Source organism: Pelodiscus sinensis, chromosome 27 (assembly GCF_049634645.1).
Source record: "Pelodiscus sinensis isolate JC-2024 chromosome 27, ASM4963464v1, whole genome shotgun sequence".
In the NCBI taxonomy this organism is placed as follows: domain Eukaryota; kingdom Metazoa; phylum Chordata; order Testudines; family Trionychidae; genus Pelodiscus; species Pelodiscus sinensis.
In genome coordinates this window covers 359,694-380,394 of record NC_134737.1, presented here as the reverse complement: position 1 = coordinate 380,394, position 20,701 = coordinate 359,694, and the positions used below count along the sequence as shown (strand labels likewise).

General features: G+C 47.0%; 2 protein-coding genes across 9 annotated transcripts in view; one reads left to right on the top strand and one right to left on the bottom strand.

The window, feature by feature from the left end:
* Positions 1-1,518: 1,518 nt before the first annotated feature.
* Positions 1,519-18,856, bottom strand: LOC102456029 (mitochondrial glutamate carrier 1-like). The gene is made up of 9 exons (XM_014571403.2): positions 18,850-18,856; positions 18,108-18,233; positions 17,454-17,509; positions 6,646-6,736; positions 5,015-5,133; positions 4,484-4,685; positions 4,244-4,398; positions 3,488-3,563; positions 1,519-3,065 (listed from the first exon to the last, which is right to left on the bottom strand). Coding segments are annotated over exons 2-9 (861 nt in total). The 5' UTR covers positions 18,110-18,233; positions 18,850-18,856; the 3' UTR covers positions 1,519-2,905.
* A 578-nt stretch (positions 18,857-19,434) lies between these two features.
* The window catches only part of LOC142820909 (uncharacterized), a 105,308-nt gene continuing 104,041 nt past the window's right edge, over positions 19,435-20,701 (top strand). For all 8 annotated transcript variants that reach the window (XM_075910468.1, XM_075910467.1, XM_075910466.1 and 5 more), the window contains exon 1: positions 19,435-19,604. The gene's annotated coding sequence lies outside the window, so the exon portion shown is untranslated. The remainder of the gene's footprint in view (positions 19,605-20,701) is intronic.

Genomic DNA, 20,701 nt, shown 5'->3' with positions numbered 1-20,701 from the left:
GCCTGTAGTAGACCCCTAGCATGACATCAACCTTGTTTTTTACCCCTTTTAGCCTAATCCAGAGACTCTCCACACTTCCGTCTCCTATGTCCATCTCCACCTCTGTCCAAGTGTGTACATTTTTAATATACAAGGCAACACCTCCTCCCTTTTTTCCCTGTCTGTCCTTCCTGAGCAAGCTGTACCCTTCCATCCCAACATTCCAATCGTGTATTATCCCACCAGGTTTCTGTGATTCCAACAATGTCATAGTTGCATTTATTTATTAGCACTTCCAGTTCTTCCTGCTTATTACCCATACTTCTCGCATTTGTACATAGGCATCTAAGATACTGATTTGATCTTGCCTCCCAATTTTGCCCTGACCCACCTTTCTCTCTGCCATTATAGCCAACACTCCCTCCCATTTCCGACCTGTATCTCAGGTCTCCATGTTCTCCACTTACCTGTGGGCTTTGTTCACCTGTCCCCGTCGAACCTAGTTTAAAGCCCTCCTCACTAGGTTAGCCAGTCTATGTCCAAATAGGGTCTTTCCCCTGCTAGAAAGATGAACGCCCATCTATGCCTAGCAGTCCTTCGTGGAATAGCATCCCATGGTCGAGAAAGCCAAAGCCCTCCTGGTGACACCATCTTCGCAGCCAGGCATTCACCTCCAGGATGCACCTGTCTCTGCCCAGGCCCCGACCTTTGACAGGAAGGATGGAAGAGAATACCGCCTGCGCTCCAGACTCCTTCACCCGTACTCCCAGAGCCCTGTAGTCACTCTTGATCCACTCAGTGTCACACCTCGCAGCATCATTTGTGCCCACATAGATGAGTAGCATGGGGAAGTAGTCAGAGGGCCGGATAATCCTCGCCAATGCCTCCGTAACATCTCGGATATGGGCCCCCGGCAGACAGCATACCTCCCAAGATGAAATGTCAGGGCGACAGATGGGCACCTCTGTCCCCCTCAGAAGAGGGTCTCCGACCACCACTACCCTACACATTTCGTATTCGCAGTGGTGGCAGCAGACCTACCAGCCTTGGGGGTACGAGGCTTCTCCTCCTTCGTTGTAGGGGGTGATGCCTTACCCCCTGTATCACTCTGTGCACAGTAGGGGCAGCCTTCTCTTAGGTGCTGAGATGGCAGGGGTGAAGAGTCTCCTACTCACAGGAAACTATGTGAATGAATGATTTTTTGCCTATGAACTCCTGTGGATGTGAAACAGCAACAGGTGGCTCAGTAGTAACTAAGCTATCAATAAAACAGACCAAACATGTAGTGACAGGACTAGGTAGTTCTTAGCAGGTGGTTTGAGGCAGGAGAGAAAAGCTGCAAAATCTACAGAACTCGCCTATGGAGTTCAACCCTACCATTCACAAGTCTCTTTTTTTAACAGAATTGGAGAAGTCAGAGGTGGAAGAGGGCTGTTGAGTACCTTCTCTCTTATGCCCAAGCCAGTTTCACTTCCTTCACTCTTTCAAGGACTGCGTGGGGACATGCAACGCTGCATCCAAAAAAATAGCTCATTCATATAGATGGATCACTGGCTTTTACTGCAAAGTGGTATGGCAAGTACTGAGTACAGATGGCTTCTACAAAGTTACCATTAATGTCATAAAAGGCTTCAAGCTTTCATTGCATCATATACATTTAAACTGCATACTGCACACCCTGGATTTGGGGAAATGGCCAAAGAAACTGACCAGTTTATTCCTCTGCAACAGTAAGAAAGAAAAAAATGGGAGTACCCCTTCCATGAGCTCACTGCCAAGGGAAAAATGTTTAGCTATAAGAAACAACGTTAAAATATTATCTTTGAAGGTTCTTTATCCAGTTTTAGCCTCTGGTGCAGCTTCTAGCAAGTTTACTGGCTGCAATGTATGTTAGTTTAAAAGAAGATCTGGTCCCAAATTCCTGAGAAATTCAAGTATGTAGGGAGATATGCTAACAAGTTCTTGCAGCACCTAGGTTTCTCCTGAACAATCACAGGTTCATAAGCATGCAAAATCTTTTGAGGAATCACTCTACCCATACTGTAAGTGATACAAAGGCCTTATACAGAGTGAATTTCATCCTGAGTGACTACAGAGGACAGCTGGTCTTCAATGCATGTATGGTCTATAATGGCTTTTGTTTTTAGCAGTCACCAAAGCAACCACCTTCTTTACAAGGAAATGCTCAAAACTGTAAACTATTATTATTAATAAGACATAGCTTTCTGTTCTCAATTAAATGTCAGGACTGAATTAATGAAACAGTGTTGGTGGAATATAGAATAAAAAAAATATCAAGTCAGACCTTTCCAGTCCAGTAGCTGGATAATCAAGTGTAGCTAATAGAGAGACTTGGCCCCCAATCTATTAAAAAATGTTGTTCATGTTCCCTTCATTAAAACAAAATTTACCTCCAACAGCATGTCCTTAACTTCCATGTAAGATTGAAGTTTTTAATCTGTCCCGTTAAATTCCATCACCTACTGAAATTTCAAATCAGCTATCCCAGTGTTTGATCATACTACCCTCTGAAAAGTACACAAAATTTGGTAAAGCATTTCACATACAGGGAGCTTAGACCTTTAGCACGGGAGACATTCCCCCATGCACTAACAGTCTGCAGCCTCTTGTACCACATTGGTTTGTGGTGTTATAAAAGTCTGATTTTTGGTGCAAAAGGTTAATAGCAAAACACCATGAAAGGGAGACATACAGCATCCCCAAGCTGGGATGCAACACTGACCAGCAGTCTAGGAAAACATTGTCCTATCTTTCACTAACTTTAGTGATTAGTAACAGCCTATTGGGAACCACAAGTTTACTAAGAATATAAATAAATCAGTTTGCATTGCTATTTTTTTCTTGGATCCTCTCTGGATGAATGGTTCTTACAGGTTCTATTCCAGCATATCCATGGTATGAGGAGTCAGGATGAAAATCTGCCATATGGGGAAAGCTTCACCAGGAACTCCCCTACTCCAATAAAGTAAATGACTTGGGCTATACCAAAGAGAGGAGCAATGACTAATGCTCTGCAGCCAGCCCCTCTCAGGAAGGCAGATGGACCCTCCTTCCACCAAATTTTCCTGAAAATAGAAGATACTATACATTATTTTTCTTACAGTGTTCTCAGACATCACTGAATGCTCATGCTACCACTGTGCACAAAGTGTTTTTTCTCTATAGACATTCAGCTTTCATTAAAAAAAAAAGGGAAACTTGTGGAAGAAGCAAGTTTGTCTAATTCAGAACTAATGCTTCACAACCTTTTCAATACTAAAAACATATTTTAATTATGGGAACTCTTAGATCACTGACAAGTCAGACTTGGAGCCCCATGCCACTGCACTGAAATCAGTGGAAGTTAGGGGCCTGAATGCCTTTGTTCTAGGTGAAAGTATATTGACATGTACATCAAGGCAGTCAGCTAACAATGGCTCCCACCTGTATAGTTTACCCAAGTCATGTATCCCCCTAATTAGTCCATCTCTCATTCTTCATTTGTTACCTGGCACAGTCAACTAGTCCGCTGTAGCTGTTCTCATTTGTTCCTTTGGTTAGTGATTGGAGCCGTGTCTTTATTACTGGGAAATCAAAATTTTCCATGGTAAAGCATAATATTGGCTTGGACAGATTTATACAAGCAGGGGGAGGAAAGGACCGCTGAATGCTGTTTGAAGATACACATCTTGTCAGTTATCTAGACTAAGGCTTTTCTTGCTTTATTTTAGTAGACAGCAGAGGCCACAATGATCTCCTGTGCCCCATTCCCAGAAAAATGAAGGCAAGTGTGTTTAATTCAGTCTGAATACCCTTCTAGTCTAAAAAAAAAAAAATGTCATGTGTTTCCACTGATCTGGCTGAAGACTCAACAGTTATCCTGCCCAATGTTCTACGTAATTTGTATTATACAAGAACATATGGACTGCAACACTGATCAGAACAGTGGTCTGTCCAGTTTTGCCTCCTGCAACAGACAAGACTTGGTGCTTCAAAAAAGACTATAATATACCTACCAATATACTCCTCCTCCTTTCTAAATCAATAGGAAGTTAAATCAATAGGAAGTTTCATTCATGTCTATAAATATATTGAGTTTTCTTGGAGCCATCAGCTTTCTTTGTTGGGACATTCTATCAGCATTCAAGGACTGTTTTTAAGAGCCCATTGATACTGCTGCCCTCCTCAAACACACATAGGAGAGGACTGGTACTCTTCAAGTGATGGTCTGTATTTCAAACATGTTAAAAAAAAAGCTGCTTACCATCGAATGGATTGACAGACACTGCTGCCACAGAGCCAGCCACACAACCAGCAAGAAATGAGTGATAAAATGGGGCTCTCTTCTCCAGAGACGCCTGTCCTCTTCTGTTCAGATGTGCAAATAATGGAAAGTAGATGATGGAGAAGGGAATGTCCCTGAGAAAAGAAGACACTTCTATAATTCTTCTTGATCAGCAGTCCTCACCAATAAAAGGAGAAAAAGAGAGTGTACAATTACCACCTCAGTAAGGTGGCTCCAAGACCCCTGTAGAGTCCTTTAATGCCTTGAGTATGCAGAATTGCAGCTGCTATATGTGTAGCAGATATTCTCTTTGCAAGTGCAGCAGATCCAATGTTAGGTGCTCTAGTCAGGGGAGAGCTGACAGCTACATGTTTGCAGCCAGAACTTGAATAGTGGACTCCACTCATAAGCTGTTGAGATGCTGAAATGAAGCAGGAAATGTCAAGCTTACTTATTTCCTGGTACTTCTGAAGTTTCAGATCTTGTTCTTCATCCTCAGTATTGATGAGGCTGGCGCTATCTGGCCATGGCCACCACCCAAAGCACCTTACAAAAACTGGCCTGCACTCAAGAAATCTCCTACTAAAGCTGATACTTCTCTCAGATCTTTGGCATGAAAGCTGAAACAATGTTACTTCAGAGATCTACGTGTACATGAAAATATGGCTCTTTAGCAGAGACACATTAATGCCCAGAAATAGACAGTGGGTGCCAAACACATTGTAAATGAGGAAGATTAGTGCTAATTACCTACTCTCCCTGCATCCTGTAGTTGGATTTTCAGCATCTCCATCGGAGTGGTGATAATGACCTGGCATGTTCCAGCACCACAGCCCGCCACCATCTCTCTGGATATGGTCAGGCCTGTTCTGAAATAGGGATGAAAAAGATTACAGTACAGCAATTGGTATTTAGACCATAAATTGTACAAGAGCAACCAAATACCTCACTATGTCACTCAGTAACCTTATTGCAATGCACTGAGGCAGACTCTGAAAAATAATATCTTCTTCCAATCAACCAGTTCATTACCTGACACTACAACGAACACTGTGCTGCATCATCTACTTACATACACCTTTGGCAGCATAAGGTACTGTATATAACTAGCAGGCTTGTTAAACAGCTGAGTAACTTTCAGTTCTATTCAAAGCAAAAGGGAAAAGTTCAGATTAATAAATCTGGCAGAAAAAGCCATGTCTACCTTATGAGAAGTTTTTCTTTTTTCCCCTCTACCATACATGATTTATGCTCTTAGCTGCTGTGTAATGATGGCCAAACATTACAAGTGTATTTGTAACCTAACAAGCTATTTAATATTACATTATCACGAACGCATTAGTTTAGTTTTTTGAACTCACTAACTTTGTGCCCTTCTGCATACATGTTTTTCCACTAAGTTCCAGGGATGCTGGCCTCTATTTACTTCAACGAGACTACCTGTGTAAGTGAAGGATGCTGGATTGGGCCCTTAAAAGTTAAGGTATATATTTAGGAATGAATATAATTATTATCACTGTAGAATCTGATAGGGACGTTAAATGCAATTAATTTACTAATCAAGCAGTCAATAGTTTTTTTTATTGAATACTCCATTAGTCGATAAGGGTAGGCAGTTATAGCGCTCAGTCTGGCTCGTGCCGGTTCATAGCATTTTTCAGCACAGGGAAGCCAGCGCACAGAGACACTGGGTCAGCCCATGCACCGCAGGTCTCTCAATCACTAAGCATAATACCCACCCTCCTCCTCAGCTGCCGCTCTGCATTTTACAGCACAGGGAAGCGTCAGTCCCTGCTCCGCAGGTTTCTTATCACTCAGCATACAACCTTCTCCCCTCCTAGCTACTGCTCCACACTGAAGCCCGCGCGTGAAGATGTTAGGTCAGGCTCTGCTTTGTGGGTATCTTAATAAGAGACTTCCCTGTGCTGTAAAATGCAAGGTGGCAGCTGGAAGGAGAGAGGGTTGTATGCTGAGTGATAAGAGACCCATGGATCTGGACTGACCCAGCTTCTCCGCACGCCGGCTTCCCTGTGCTGTACAATGCAGAGCGGCAGTTGGGGCAGATGCAACTGGTCAACAGTGCTAACAGATAAACTCCTGCTTATCAGTTAGTTGAAAAGTTGCTAACATCCCTAGTACCTCAATAAGCATCTAATGCAAACCAAGACACTCCCTCTTTAGACTGCTTGTCTATGAGTCCTACAAATAATTCACATGGCTTTGACAGAGCTACAGTTTTATTTAATCAAAGTTAAACCTTATATTCAGAATGTGTATTCCACAGAAAGACTCATAGGGCCAGTCAGAGTATGTACATCAAATGCTAACATATACAAAAAGTATCAATTCTAGATATTTTGACTATCTACAGAGGAACGTACCCATCCCTGGCCAAGGAATGCCTGAAATAGTCATTTGCAGCAAGCTTGATTGCCTTCTCAGGTGTTACTAGTGTCAGATTTACTGCAGCACCTAAAAATCAATACAATTGTAATTAATTGAAATGAAGAGATTTTCTTCTACTTAATGTTTAGAGAAGTAACTTATAGGCTACGTCTACATAACATGCTTCTTGCGCAAGAAGCCTTTTGTGCAAGAGTTTTTGCGCAAAAACGTCTTGTGCAAGAGCACATCCACACCTCAAAGCACATCACAAAAGCGATGTGCTTTTGAGCACGAGCGCGTCCACACTTCATGGACGCTCTTGCGCAAGAAAGCTTTGATTGCCATTCACAGAATAGCCTTCAGAGCAACTGTGCTTTTTCCCATAGGGATTTCTTGTGCAAGAAACTGCTCTGGAGTGCCCGCACTTGCCTTTTTGCACAAAAAGGAGTTATGACTCGTAAAAGGAGGTTTACCTATGCCGGAAAAAGCCCTCTCCTTTGCCGTTTTACTGTTGATTTACTTGCGCAAAAGCACATTTGAGGTGTGGACGCTCCATGTGTTTTTGTGAAAAACAGCTGGTTTTGCGCAAAAACCTTGCAGTATAGACGTAGCCATAGTGTGTGCTTATCTTATACTAACAAAATAATGCTTTTGCCATGGTAAAGTTTCATGGGCAACCGTGTTAGTCTGATTCAGTAAAAACAACGAGGAGTCATGTGACACCTTAAAGATTAACAAATGTATTTGGACATAAGCTTTCATGGGCTGCAGCAGCCATATCTGCAGATGCAAAATAAACAACTTGCCTGGTGGCCTGCCAGCAGCTTACCCTGACAAGTTGTGTGCGGTCCAAAGGCCACACAAGTTGCCCAGCACTGCTTAAAAGACACTTGCAGATTATAATAAGTCTGTCACCTTTTGGGAACCATATACTGTAACTTATTTCTTTATATATGTTTGCTTGCTTTCACCTTGTAATAACTCATTTCTTTTTCCTCGTTAATACCTCTTTAGTTATTTATTTATGGAATTGGCTACAAGCACTATCTTTGGTGAGAGATCTGAGATACAGATTTACCTGGGGTAAATGACTAGTCTCTTGGAACTGGAAACATTTTGTGATTTTTGGATTGTAGGGAATCACAATCACTAAGTCCAGCTTGCTTGGGTGGCAAGCTAGAGTGGAGTGCCCAGTGGGGCTGTTTGTGACTGTTTCAGTGCTTTAGGAGTTCACACTGGGTGGTGAAATCTTAACTATAGAACACACAAACATTTTGGGGTGTATGCCCTGAGGTTGGTACACTCAGCTGTGAACAACTGCAGACACAGTGACATAGGTGTAATCTTGGTAGGACTCTCATGCCACACATCAGTTGTATTTATAGATCATAACTCAATGCTATGAAAAGTTTAAATTCAATAGTGAGAGTTTAAGGGTTGAAGATTAGTCACTATGAGTCAGTCTGGGTATGTCTAAACTACAGGGCTCCGTCGACGGAGCCATGTAGATTTGTTGTTTTGGCAAAGGCAAATGAAGCCGCGATTTAAATGATCGTGGTTTCATTTACATTTACATGGCTACTGCGCTGAACCGACAAACGGCTGATCAGCTGTTTGTCCGCTCAGCGCGCTAGTCTGGACACTCCCCTGCCGACATCAAAGCCCTTTGTCAGCAGCCCCGGTAAACCTCATCCCACGAGGAATAACGGGGCTGCCGACAAAGGGCTTTGATGTCGGCAGGGGAGCGTCCAGACTAGTGCGCTGAGCTGACAAACAGCTGATCAGCTGTTTGTCGGCTCAGCACGGCAGCCATGTAAATGTAAATGAAGCGGCGATCATTTAAATCGCCGCTTCATTTGCCTTTGCCTATGTGTCTAATCTATATGCCTCTGACGACAGAGGCATGTAGTCTTAGACACAGCCTCTCAGTCCTATGAGGGATTTGACACAAAAGACTTCAAAAAGTTATGTAAAGATAGGGGTACATTCCATTAAAAAAAATCCACAAGATCAGGAACTGGTAAGTTTTGAGTATCCTCCTGCCATTGCCATGAAACTGGCCTAGTTGCAGCTCATGTCAGCCAAGAAGAATATAAGCTGGAGAGAATAATGGTGAGATGTGGATCAGGGAGACTGAGGCATCTTAAGCAGCAATCCAAGCCAGCAAAGAGAGATATCAGCAAAGATCTATGGAACATACGGCAGCAGGCAAAGCTGATGCTGAAAGGGAGAACAAAATGCACTAACGATGCATAGAACTGTGAGAAGTAGAGGAGAGAGCTCAGACGATGCAGTTCAAAGTACTGGAGAATCTCAGTCAGTGAACTGGGGGAGAACCTCTCCAATTATCAAGGTTCAGGACTTCATGGAAGAATTCCTGTCTACCTTTCAGAGGCCACATAGGACACACTAGATTCCAGAGGATAAGTGGATGCCCTTTCCTCTTGATCAGATTAACTAGGAAGGCGAGACAAGTTTTTAATATATGCAGAAATGGAAGAGGGTGGTGATAAGGTGTACACAATATTTAAAGAAATGTAAAGGTTTCAGATTCCCCTTGAGTCCTCTCCATTGAAGTATAAATGTCTTAATGCTGAGAGTATCACTACTGAATCATTGTATACAATGAGTAATTTTATGAGAAAGTGGGTAATGGGATTAAGGATGTTAAATTGCAGTTACTTGATTAGTTGAATAGTCGATGGAATTTCCATCAACTGCTCAACTAGCTGATAGGCACTTCTGTATTCCTCCTTTGAAATGTACAAGAGTCCCCATGCTTGTACATGTGCTTTTCAGAAGTGAGGAGTCTGTGCTGACATGGCCACCCTGCAATCAGACACCAGGGCAGAAAACCTCAGCTTGGGCAAAGGGCTAATAACGGCAGGAGAAAGACAGAGCTATAGCATATTTCCAACAGTAGGTGTAAGGGACACCTCTGTGCCAATTAGGGCTATTAATTGTCAGGCAGCTCCTGTTCTACCCAAACACAGAAAGGTCCAACTCACAGAAATGTAGTTTACTTTGGACCAAAACTGGTAGAGGGCTTCTACATACAAGTGATAATGCAACTGTTTATTCAAAATAGTACTGCTTTGGCAGCTTGGGGAAGATTTAGCCCTAGGTGATGTATTTTATGCATTTTTTCAGTGCTTTTCTTTGCCTTTGGCTAAAGCAAGTCTATACTTGCTTCAGGTATGAGCTTGTTTGCACCATATAATTCAACAAAAGAATTATTATTATTATAAGAGACTGATCTAAGACACATTTTTCTCTGTATTTTTATGATGTTATGCCTAATTATAATATATATATATTAATGTTATCTACTCTGGCTAGAGACATACAGATAAACTACATATGACACAACACTAGTTATTTTCTTACTATAGCTGAGTACAATGATGATATATGTAAACTACACATGTAACAGTAGTAATGAGTCTTGGGGAAGGGCTGTGAGTGTCTGCTATAAATAGACCATACAAATAAATAATTACAAGCAAGTACTCTTTGCCTGTAACTATGAGCTATTGAACATCTTATGCAACCCCCTCTGAGATCTGTTTACTCACAGAAATAGTTACTGTAATTCGCAGATAGTTGAGACATTTCTGCTCCCCCTCACAATCTGCCTGATCTGTTCACTACTCTGTTACTGTGACTATGCTTATCACCATCACAGCTGCATGCACTGGAGCACCCAAAGTCTTCCCTGCAGCATTTGCCTCTCTGTGTTGTGCACATATTCTGACAGCTGTGTGGCTGAAGCAGGACCCTGATGTTGAGAATAAGATGCCATGTGCTATCGCTGGACCATAGGGTTGCCAGGTGTCCAGTTTTGAACTGGACAGTCCAGTATTTGAGCTTTCTGTTCAGGAAACAAATTGAGAAAATAGAAATGAGAAATCAGAAATGTCCGGTATTTTCTAAATAAGATGTAATGTAGATTGTGATGTAATGTCAAGTGTGTCCGGTATTTTTGTTGAACCCTACTGGCCCATCTGCGGTTGGCAGGGATACGTGAAGATACTGAACTGTGCTATGATTTTCTCTATGAGAAAGAAAATGTCCACGTTTCAGGTGCTGGCTGAAGGAGGCCCATGTTGGTGGCAGTTTCTCACTTGTTTAGTGGACCGTAGTAAATAATGCTCAGTGCACATTAGCTAGAGCTGCTTGCTTCTTATGACACAGTACAGTAAAGATACCACTGAGCCCCAGGCTGCTGACTCTGAAAAAGCTGCAATTCAAATGTTTCTAGCCTTAGAGAGTAAGCACTACTCAATTTAGCCATAGCCTGGTTCTTTGTTAACTCTGGTTAGATCGGGTCTGTCCATGCCATGAAATCAAAGTACTGGTACTAATTTATAAAGCTGTCAACTACGGATGTAAAATCCTGTTTAAATCAGCTGTTATGTTCAACTGCTTGAATGGAGGGAGGCATGCCTCCCTCCCCCCACAATGGGCAGGGGCTTTTGGCCAGGCTGGTGTGCTGTCACCCACAGTGCACTGCTCCAGCCAGGCCCATTAGATTTGAACCAGAAAGCACCCATCTTTAAGGCAAGCACTGTACCCACAAGGGCTATACAGTGATCCTAGATTTTGCAGTCATCTGACCTGTAGTTAATTATAGTGGAACAGTTTCAAGAGGCAAAAAGCTCAAGTCCCTTCAGGAAGAGGGACTGAGATTTAAACCAAGCTTTCCAGCACCCCAGGTATGGCCCAAACCACCAGGCTACGTAACACTTTTATTAGAGAGTTTAATTAAGTATGAAATGATCAAATTAAAAGTGAACACACTTCAAGAGTTGGGGTGCTTGTTATCCTTCACAGCATTGAACTTAGTAGCTCCAGCCCCGTAACCAAGGGCCAGAATTACTAGGCTCTGCAGGCAAAGCTGTGAATTAGGGCTGTTCTAGCCCAATTAATAGTTAATTAAAGTGGACCCATTTTAAGAGTAAAGCCATCTACTGCTCAAATCCTTTCTTCTCATCAAGCACAGGGAAGGAGGCAAGCAGCCTGACCAACAGGTTACTCAGCAGGCCTGAATAAAAACAGCAGGCCTGAAATCAAGTGAGCAAGACTTTGGCTCAGTGAAACTGCTGGCAGGAAAGAAGCTTGGCTAAAGAGAAATAGTATAAGCCAGGTCAACCATAAAGAACGTGAAAAGGTACCAGGCACAACTATCAAACACAAGCTGCAAGCACATTCCAGAGGGATTGTAACAGAACCTCGTTGAGAAACATCTTGGTACCAACCATCTCCCCACAAATCAAGCACATACTGACCTAGGTTCAGGACCAGGTTGAAGTTGACAGTGCAGTGAATAGTAAGTAAACCGCATTTTGTGAGGTAAGGGGTGATAACTAGGTAACAGAGAGTGGCAACCTGATACACAGTGATGTGTAACTTGTTTGTACCTGTGTATAAAAGTGCATCCCAACGGGTGATTGCTGACTGACTTGAGGGGAGGGGAGTGCATGCTGGAAATCCAGGACACTTAATGGGTGGTTGGTACATTGCCATGGTTTAAATAAAGTGGCGCAGCGGCAAGTCTGTCTGCTTACAACTACTATTGTATGACATTTGACAATAAGCCTACTCTGGTGATTTTGATCCTTCTCTGATTTGTGGACTCTGGGGGCTCTCTCAGAAGTCTGTTGTGTTAACTAATTGTGCATGGTTAACATGCTAGACGGGAACAAATGCACGCATGCACACATCTGAAAGTTTATCATCATTGACCAAGTACAGGACCTGTCAGGAACTCATCGGGCGAGCCCCAAAACCTAACTGATGAGCAACACTGCTGTGACCTAATTAAGAGTTAATTAAAGTAGAGCAACTTCAAGAGGCTGAGGAAGGACTGGAAGCAGGCTCTTGCACTTTTGAGGTCAGCAGCCGATAGAGCAATTCTGAGCTTTTTACTGGCCCACTTCACAGTTAATGCCGTCTGCCTGTCCTCCATACTCCAGCTGGGGCCTGCACACCACCCGCTCTCCCGAACCCAAGCTCTGACCATGGCTTAGGAAGTCTGGCATGTGCCGTCTGCCGGGGAAGGGGGAGCTGGCTCCCACAGGGCCCTGGGCTTGTCTCCCCCTTCCCTATACTCACCTGCTATCTATGCCCCTTACAGAAGACGCCCGGCCTACCCACCACACTACAGCGGGTTTCTTGTGCTTTGCTTTACTTAGTTCTAACAGTTAAAGTGGAACAACTTCAGGTCAGAGCAACCCCACAAGCCTATCCTTTGATTCAGCAATTAAAGGTTTCTCTTGGGAGATGACAAATCCCTTTCTAAATGCTTTCAAGCAGATGAGCTAAGTGAACCAGCATCTCCCATATCCCAGCAGAGGCGTAGTGAAGAGGGTGTGTGGGGGGGGTGCCGGGCCGGGGTGAGAGTGAGCGCACGCTGCGCAGGCTCACCTGGCATGGGCAGCGAGTTATATGGCCGTCTCTGCCGTGCATAGCGTTCAGTAAGCTCCCCCTTGCCCGCGCACACAACACGGCAGGGCCGGTCCGGGGCCAGGAGGGACGGCCATATAACTTGCCGCCCATGCCAGTGTTCAGTCAGCTCCCCCTTGCCTGCACACACTGCGCAGCGTTTCCAGGTGACCGGGGAGACGCCCGGGCATGACATGACGTCACGGCCCGGGACTTTATAAGTGTGCGGTGCCATGTGGTGTCAGCCTAGCTTCCGGTTTGGAGTCCGGGCACTTTTGGGGCCCGAGCACAGACTCTGGCCCTGCAAGTGGAAGGCAGAAGGTATGGCAGGGCAGGGGGAAAACTAGGGGAAAGGGGTGTGAGAGGAAGGGGCTTGTGTGGAGGGGGAAGGGGAGAGGAGGAGCTTGTATGGAGCGGGAGGGGAGAGGGAAGATACAAATGCCAGGGGGCCGACTGCAGACAATGAGGAAAAGGGTAGGAGGGGAGGTGTCAGCGGGAGGGGGGACAGGGTGATGCTGGGAGGGGAGAGGAGAGGGGAAGGGCATTAGGGTCTGGGGGAGGTGCTGGGAGAAGGCTTGAAAGGAAGGGTGGGCATGAGAAAGGTGGGGATGGAGCAAGTCATGTGTGAGGGCACAGGGGAATGAGGGGAACGGGGACAGAGAGTGGTGAGGGGGTGGGCACCAGGGGAAAAAGAGGGCAAAGGGGGCAGGGGCGGGAAGGGGGAGGCACCAGGAGGGTGCAGGGCTAAGGGAAGGTGCAGGTGCCAGAAGATTCTGGGGGTGAAGCAGAAGGTCAGACCCCTGCAGGGGAGGGACCAGCACCAGAGGAGAGAGGCAGGGCAGGGGTGTAGAGGGAGGTGTTAGAAGAGGGGCTGAGGAGGGGTAGCTCACATGATCAGAGTGGGGCTACTAGAGGAATGGGCACAAGAGGGAGAGAAGGGCTGGTGGAGGGGGTCAGGTCACAGGAGGGCTGAGGGCAGTGAGAAGGGCAGGAATCAGGACAGCAGAGGAGGATGAGGAGTTGGGGGGCACCAGGGGGAGCTGATGGAGCAAGGAGAGGAGACATGGCAGCAGAGAGAAAAGGTAGAGGTTTAAAAATATTTATTAATAACTTGGTATGCTGCCCACGGCCAGTTTGTTTGCGCTCTGCGGTGCAGTTTGGGTTTATGTGGGGATCAACACGTGGCTGGCGAGTGGGAGCCAAAACAAAAGTAGTCAGTGTAATGATCTTCTGTTGAGATGCGTTTTAGTAGTTAAATTCTTGGACTGTCATTGCTCATGAAAAGTGCTGTCACATGGGTAGAAATGGGGTAACTATTGCATTTTATTAATATCAGCAGAGCTGACTTAAATGGGGCCTGTGTGTTGTGTCGTCTTGCCTTAATCTTTGCATTCATGCCTGTCAGTGTGAGAGAAGCTATTTGTATGTATTTGCTTGCATATGCAACCACACTTAAGTTGAGGCCCTCCGCATATTCTGGAAGTATCAGTGTGGCCCCCCGGGCTTCCAAAGTTGAGTTGCCCTAGCTCATCCCTGACAGGTGTCTGTCTAACCTGGTCTTAAATATCTCCAGTGATGGAGATTCCACAATCTCACTAGGCAATTTATTCCACTGTTTAACCACCCTGACAAGCAGGAAGTTTTTCCCAATGTCCAGCCTAAACCTCCCTTGCTGCAATTTAAGCCCATTGCTTCTCATCCTAACCTCAGAGACCAAGTAGAACAATTTTTCTTCCTCTTCCTTATGATACCCTTTTAGATACCTGAAAGTTGCTCTCATGTCCCTTTTCAGTCTTCTCTTTTCCAAGGTAAACAAGCCCAATTCCTTCAGCCTTGCCTCATAGCTCATGTTCTCTAGACCTTTCATGATTTGTGTTCATCTTCTCTGGACTTTCTCGTTTCCTGAAATGTGGCACCCAAAACTGGACATGATACTCCAGCTGGGGCCTAATGTAGATGGCTCATTCCCTGCCTAGGGGACGTGAGACTGGGCGGGTTAATTTCCAATCCTCCTGTTTATTCTTTTCCTAAGCCAGGAGGGCACAGTAGTTTCGATGGCGGCTCTGCAGGAAGGCTGCCCGCACTGCCCTCTGCCTGAAACCTTGTGCAGGTGTTAAACCTTGTGCAGGTGTCCAGCCCACCCTAGAGGTGGCTGCATTTCAGCGTGCCTGAAGCAACACAGCACCAGCAATGGACAGGAGAATGGCTCCCGGGCAAGGCTTACTCATGACTGCTTCAGTCCCATTGGCTGGGCCTCAGCCTCTTTCCTTCTACTCCCCTGGTTTGCAATGGGGCTGTAGACTCTGGGGGAGAGGGGTGGAGGCAGGCAGAGGTGTCTCCCTGCGGCAGATGTAGACATGTCTCTGTGTTAATCATTCTCTCATTGAAGTTTTTAGCTTTGTAGTGAGTGCTTTTACATGGAAACTTTGTATTACATCTTGGTAGACTAGTCCCTAGGACAGTGGTGCAGAACCTTTTGGGGCTGCCGGGCGCCCGAGGGCGGGGCTACTCACACGCTGGGCACCTGGGGGCAGGGCCACGCATGCGCCTGGGAGTGAGGCCACCCATATGCTGCGTGTTTGGAGCTGGCACCACCCATGCACTGCACTCCCGGGGCTGGTGCCACAACTGTGCTGCACGCCCGGGGTGGGGCCGCCCATACACCGCGCGCCCAGGCCGGAACAGCCCATGTCCTGCGCACCCGGGGGCAGGGCCGCCACCGCCCATGCGCTACGTGCCCAGAGCCGGCGCCTGTGCCATGCACCCTGGAGCTGGCAGCGCCCATGTGCCGCACGCCCGGTGGCAGGGCTGCCCATGTGCTGCAAGCCCAGGGCTGGCGCTGCCAATGCACCCAGGGGCTGGCTCCGCCCATGCGCCACGCACCTGGGGGTGGGGCCGGCCCCAATCACTTGGCAGGCGCACAGAAATGGCCTGGTGGGCACCATGGCGCCCGTGGGCACCGCGTTCGGGACCACTCCTCTAGGACAAGTGAGGCAGAGATTGTCCCTGTGGGGTGAATGAGGTGGGAATGGCTAAGGCAGAAGGTGAGCACCTCTGGGCAGTTGCAGAGGTTGGAGAGGGGATGGAAGCCAGATCCAAGATCAATGAGCCCTGGGAAGTGGGCCCATTGAAAGGAGGCTGGACCTGTGGATGCCGTGGGGGTCAGCAGCAAGGGCCTGCTTTGGGAAGCCCCCTCTTTGGAGGTGAATGTGGCAGCATTGAGACACCACCCAGAAGCCGGCGTCCCAGACACTAACTGCAGATTCATGGGATGGCTCTCACAGATCTTGCACATGCATAAGATGATAGATCTGCAGGAGGGGGGCCTTGGCATAGCGAGGGGGCCGGAGGGGTCAGTTGCCCCTGGGCACCATGCTAGGGAGGCTCCAATTTAATCCCATTCTGCTCCCCCCGTTATTCCTTCAGTTCACGTGCTCCTACTCCGCCTGCCACCAGCAGCTGGAGTCTCCTCCCTGCCTCGAACCCGACCCTCCTCCATCTGCACTGGAGGGTTAGTGCATGCGGGAGCCCGGCCCCAAACTGTAGGGGTGGGGGGAGATGCAGTACAAGTTCCCCTCAGCTGTGCACCAGGTTCAGGGCCGTGCCACATGGTGGCGGGGGATGGGGAGCGCAAATTTTTCCTTTTCCCCGGGCGCATAACACCCTCGCTACGCCTCTGTATCCCAGAGGAGGACCCTAGTGAGTGGGGTAAGGGACAGACAGAGATTCCTGCCTCCAGCCCCCATGGGTTTTTGCCTGATGTTGGGCAGTCTCACAAAACAGGATTAGGCACCTGACTCCAGGAGAAAGGTTACTGGTTTTGGACCCCAAGCAGAGATAGGAACCAAACTCTGAAACCCTTTATCCTTTCAGCAGCATCTCCCAGTGGTTAAATTAGACTGCTCTCCAGCTAGAGTGCTGGCTTTTGTGGATCCTATTCTTAGGTGCCCATCCCTCCCCAATCACTGAAGAGGGACCCTAAGCACCTAACAGAGGCTTTGGGGAGTCAATTGTTCTTCCAATAAGTGAGGGAGAGTATTCCGCTAAGACAGAGAGGAGATGAGACTGGGTCTGGACCCACATGACTGGCAAATGGCACTGTGACTGTAAGAAAGCTGGGTGTGGGCGTGACTAGCCCTGAGATCAAAGAAGAGGGATTGTTCAGTTCACAGCACAGACACATTGTTTAGATCCCAAGAGCTGAGCTGAGAGTAGGCATGCTTTGTGAATGCCCAAGCACTGAGATAAGTGTGGAGAGTGCAGAACAGATACCATTAGTGCAGCCCACAGCTTCACTCCCAAAACCAGTAGGGAAGTGAGAATGAGCTACAACTAGCTACAAAACAGAAAACAGTCTTACCTCTGTACATCCCAAAATAGCCCTCTGAGCGTAGTGTCTTAACTAGACAATCCAGCCTGATGAAAACAAAACACGGTAATTTGAACTCATCTGTTAGACATTTAAACATTTCCTATACACTCCTGGAAAGTATCCATATATTTAGTGCTTCCAGTTATTAATATTAAAAGTGAAAATTGCAAAGGACAAATTAAATTATTATTAGAGCACACTGTATCCTTGCGAAAGAGTTTACAGCCAGGCGCCTGTCATTTGGGCACCGAAAATGCCTATTTCATGAGACACTGAATTGGTTGACACCAGGGCTTTGGCAGCAAAACAAAATGAGAGAGACAGAAGAAAAAGATTCAAAAGCCTGAAGGCTCATACTGAACTACTTCAGTGCAACCAGGATTCATGCAAAAGCACCTGCAGTTGGTAAATGCAAGAGACTACAGGAAAGCAACATGAAGTCAAATGAATACCCAGCATGACAGTACCCTACTGGTCTGTCCCTGTTTACTTAACTAAATTATGGATTTCAAATGAGGCTAAATATTAGCAAAACTGCAAACATTTTTGAAAGGGCTTACATTGCACAGACTTCTTGTAGTGTTTCTGCCACACACATGCAAACTCTGCTATCTTCAGAATTCATTTCCCAAGTTCACTTACATGCTTTTGTATGCTTGCTGTCCACTCCTCTGGTTCTGTAATCTGGTTTTAGTCAGATCAATTGGAAAAACACAGGTAACACCAATGATCCCTGCAACTCCCCCACTGATGAGTTTAGCAGGCAAACTGAACAAGAGAAAGTGCATATAAAATACAGCAAATAAAACAAGAATCTTTTAATTTCCCAAGACTCACCTGTCCTATGTAAAACCAACAGGACCCATTAATACTCTTTTCATGCTGAATTGGAAAAGCTCAGTATCTACTTAGAATTATTAACAAACACAGACTCCCTTTCAGCATTAACTAGTGTTTGGAAAGGTGCTAGCTTTTCAGTGCATATGCAGCCTTTGTTCAGTCATCACTACTCTCACAAGGCTTCTGCTCTGATGTTCTATTTCTCTGCAGATAGATTATATAACCCTTTAGGGAAAAAAAGCAGCTCTGAACATCTGAAATTTCAGGCAAAGATGAATTATCTGAATAGGTGCAGGAAAATTATCAATTTTAAATAGTACTATGATCATCATTTTACAAATTATATTCACAACATCCCCTAGCATACTGCACACAACTGTAATTACAAATGAAAATTTGTGAAAATACTCAGATCTAGGTGCATTTGAGCAATTTAAACTCTGCTCGCTGGCTTCCATACTGATCTCCAAACGCTAGCAACGCCCCCACTAACTGCGCTGCTCCTGCACCACGCCCGGTAGCTCCCCGGCACCACCCGACCCACCGACTCTGTCTCTGGAACTGCCCAAGGGAACGCGTCTGGGTCACTCCGAAGGGTCCGTTCCGCAGAGCGGCCGCTGGGCCCCGCGCTCCTCCCCGCCGCCCAGCAGCGCCCCGGGAGCGGGCCCCCGCCCGGCACGTGCAGCTGGCGTGAAAAGGGGGCGTGGCAACCCGTGGGATTCGGTCACGCGCCCAATAATCTCAGCTCCCCGACTACTGCTAGCCCCACCCTTCCCGCCGTGGATACTGTGCGCATGCGCAGCGCGTCCGCTGCCTAGCGCTGGCGGAAGGGTGTGAGTGACAGGCGCGGTAGCCTATAGCCTCCAGACCCCAGGCTCATTTCGGCGTCACTCGGGCCCGTCCCCTAAGCTAGCGGCGCGCACTGATTGGTCAGAGCCACCACTAAAACCAGTCAATGGCGAGCAGTGCCGGGCCCAGGGCTTCTCTTTGCCGCTGGTGCCCGCAGTAACGGTCTGGTCTGTGAACGAGACTCTGGCACCCGGCGCTACGCCCCGATCCCTGCACTGCTGGGCTGGGAGACCCCGTGACCTTCACCCGCCGCCTTCTCAGGGCCGGGCAAGGAGACCCCGTAACCTCCTCCTTGGACCCCTCCGCGCCGGCAGGGAGACCCCGTAACTCCCCGCGGCCCCTCAGCGCCGGAGAACCTGTAAACTGCCCCCTCGCCTTCCCCGCCTCTTCAGGGCTGCGCAGGGAGACCCCGTAACCCCCCCCCCACGCAACCCCTCAGCGTTGGGCAGGGTAAGTAACCCCCTTCATGTCAACCCGTGGAACTCCCTGCGAGAGGAAGTTGCGAAGGGCAAGTCTGTAGCAGGCTCATGGACGAGCCAGATGGGGCTGGGCTCAGGCTGGGCAGGGATGAGGCCTGTGGCCAGAGGCAGGGAAAGGGCTGCAGCGGCGGAGTCACTGGATGGCTCCCTGCTCGGTCCGGTCACTAAATCCCCGGCCCGGTGTGGAGGCGGGTTCACCGTCCGCCCCGCGACGGAAGGGCCCAGCCAGTCCCAGGCCGGGTGGGGGCGGAGCTTCCTGCCGGTGTCGCGCCTTTCCTCAGCCACCGGGGGCTCTGCTCGCCTCACTCCGCGGTGCCCGCTCGCTGCTCTGGAGCGGGGCCGGGCAGGGGCTTTGCTAATGGCGCTAGTCGCTGAATCGTTCAGCGGTTTTACACTTTGCCTCTCTTGACGCTTCCCCAGCTCTGCACATGCAGATACTTTAAGCATTTTTATGGAGCTACATTTACAGTTGTGGGAAATAATGGGAAGGGGCCATTTAATGACAGGACTTGAGATTCAAAAAGCTAAAGCTTTATAATAAAAAACCTGCCAGCAACAGAAAATGACTGACTCGAGGTATTTGATCGGAATAGTCTGTTTCCGGGATTATAAAATGAGAGAGTAAGAAAAAAGGAGGGAGGTTCCCTTGCTTAATAGTGGCAATTCCTGAAGAAGTCATGATTTCATCTGAAGTGGGTTGTGCCCTTGACAGCTCATGGTACCATCTACATTTTTGTTAGTCTCTAAGGTGCTGCAAGACTCTTCATTATTTTTAAAGTTTTTTTTAGTTACAGGCTTACACAGCTATTCCTCTGAAACTTTCAAAGAAGTGATGTGTTAGCAGAGTGGCTGCGGGAGTAATGTGAGATTTAGTGCTGAGTCAACTGGATTCCAACATAGAGAGGAGAAGTGCTGCAAGTCCTCCCTGTATTGCTTAGCTCAGCAGTATCAAATGCTCAGCTCTGGTGTAAGGGGAAATATTTGGGAATACAGCCCTTGCTATAGTTTGAATTCTTACGATATTTTGCTAATTGATTTTGGATTATCTGAGGAATGTGGTGTAATATT

Coding starts and splice junctions, on each gene's coding strand:
- LOC102456029 (XM_014571403.2), bottom strand. Junction 5,134..6,645: donor CATTCCTTGGCCAGGGATGG/GTACGTTCCTCT, acceptor TCCCTATTTCAG/AACAGGCCTGACCATATCCA. Junction 3,564..4,243: donor GTCTGTCAATCCATTCGATG/GTAAGCAGCTTT, acceptor TTGATTTCCCAG/TAATAAAGACACGGCTCCAA.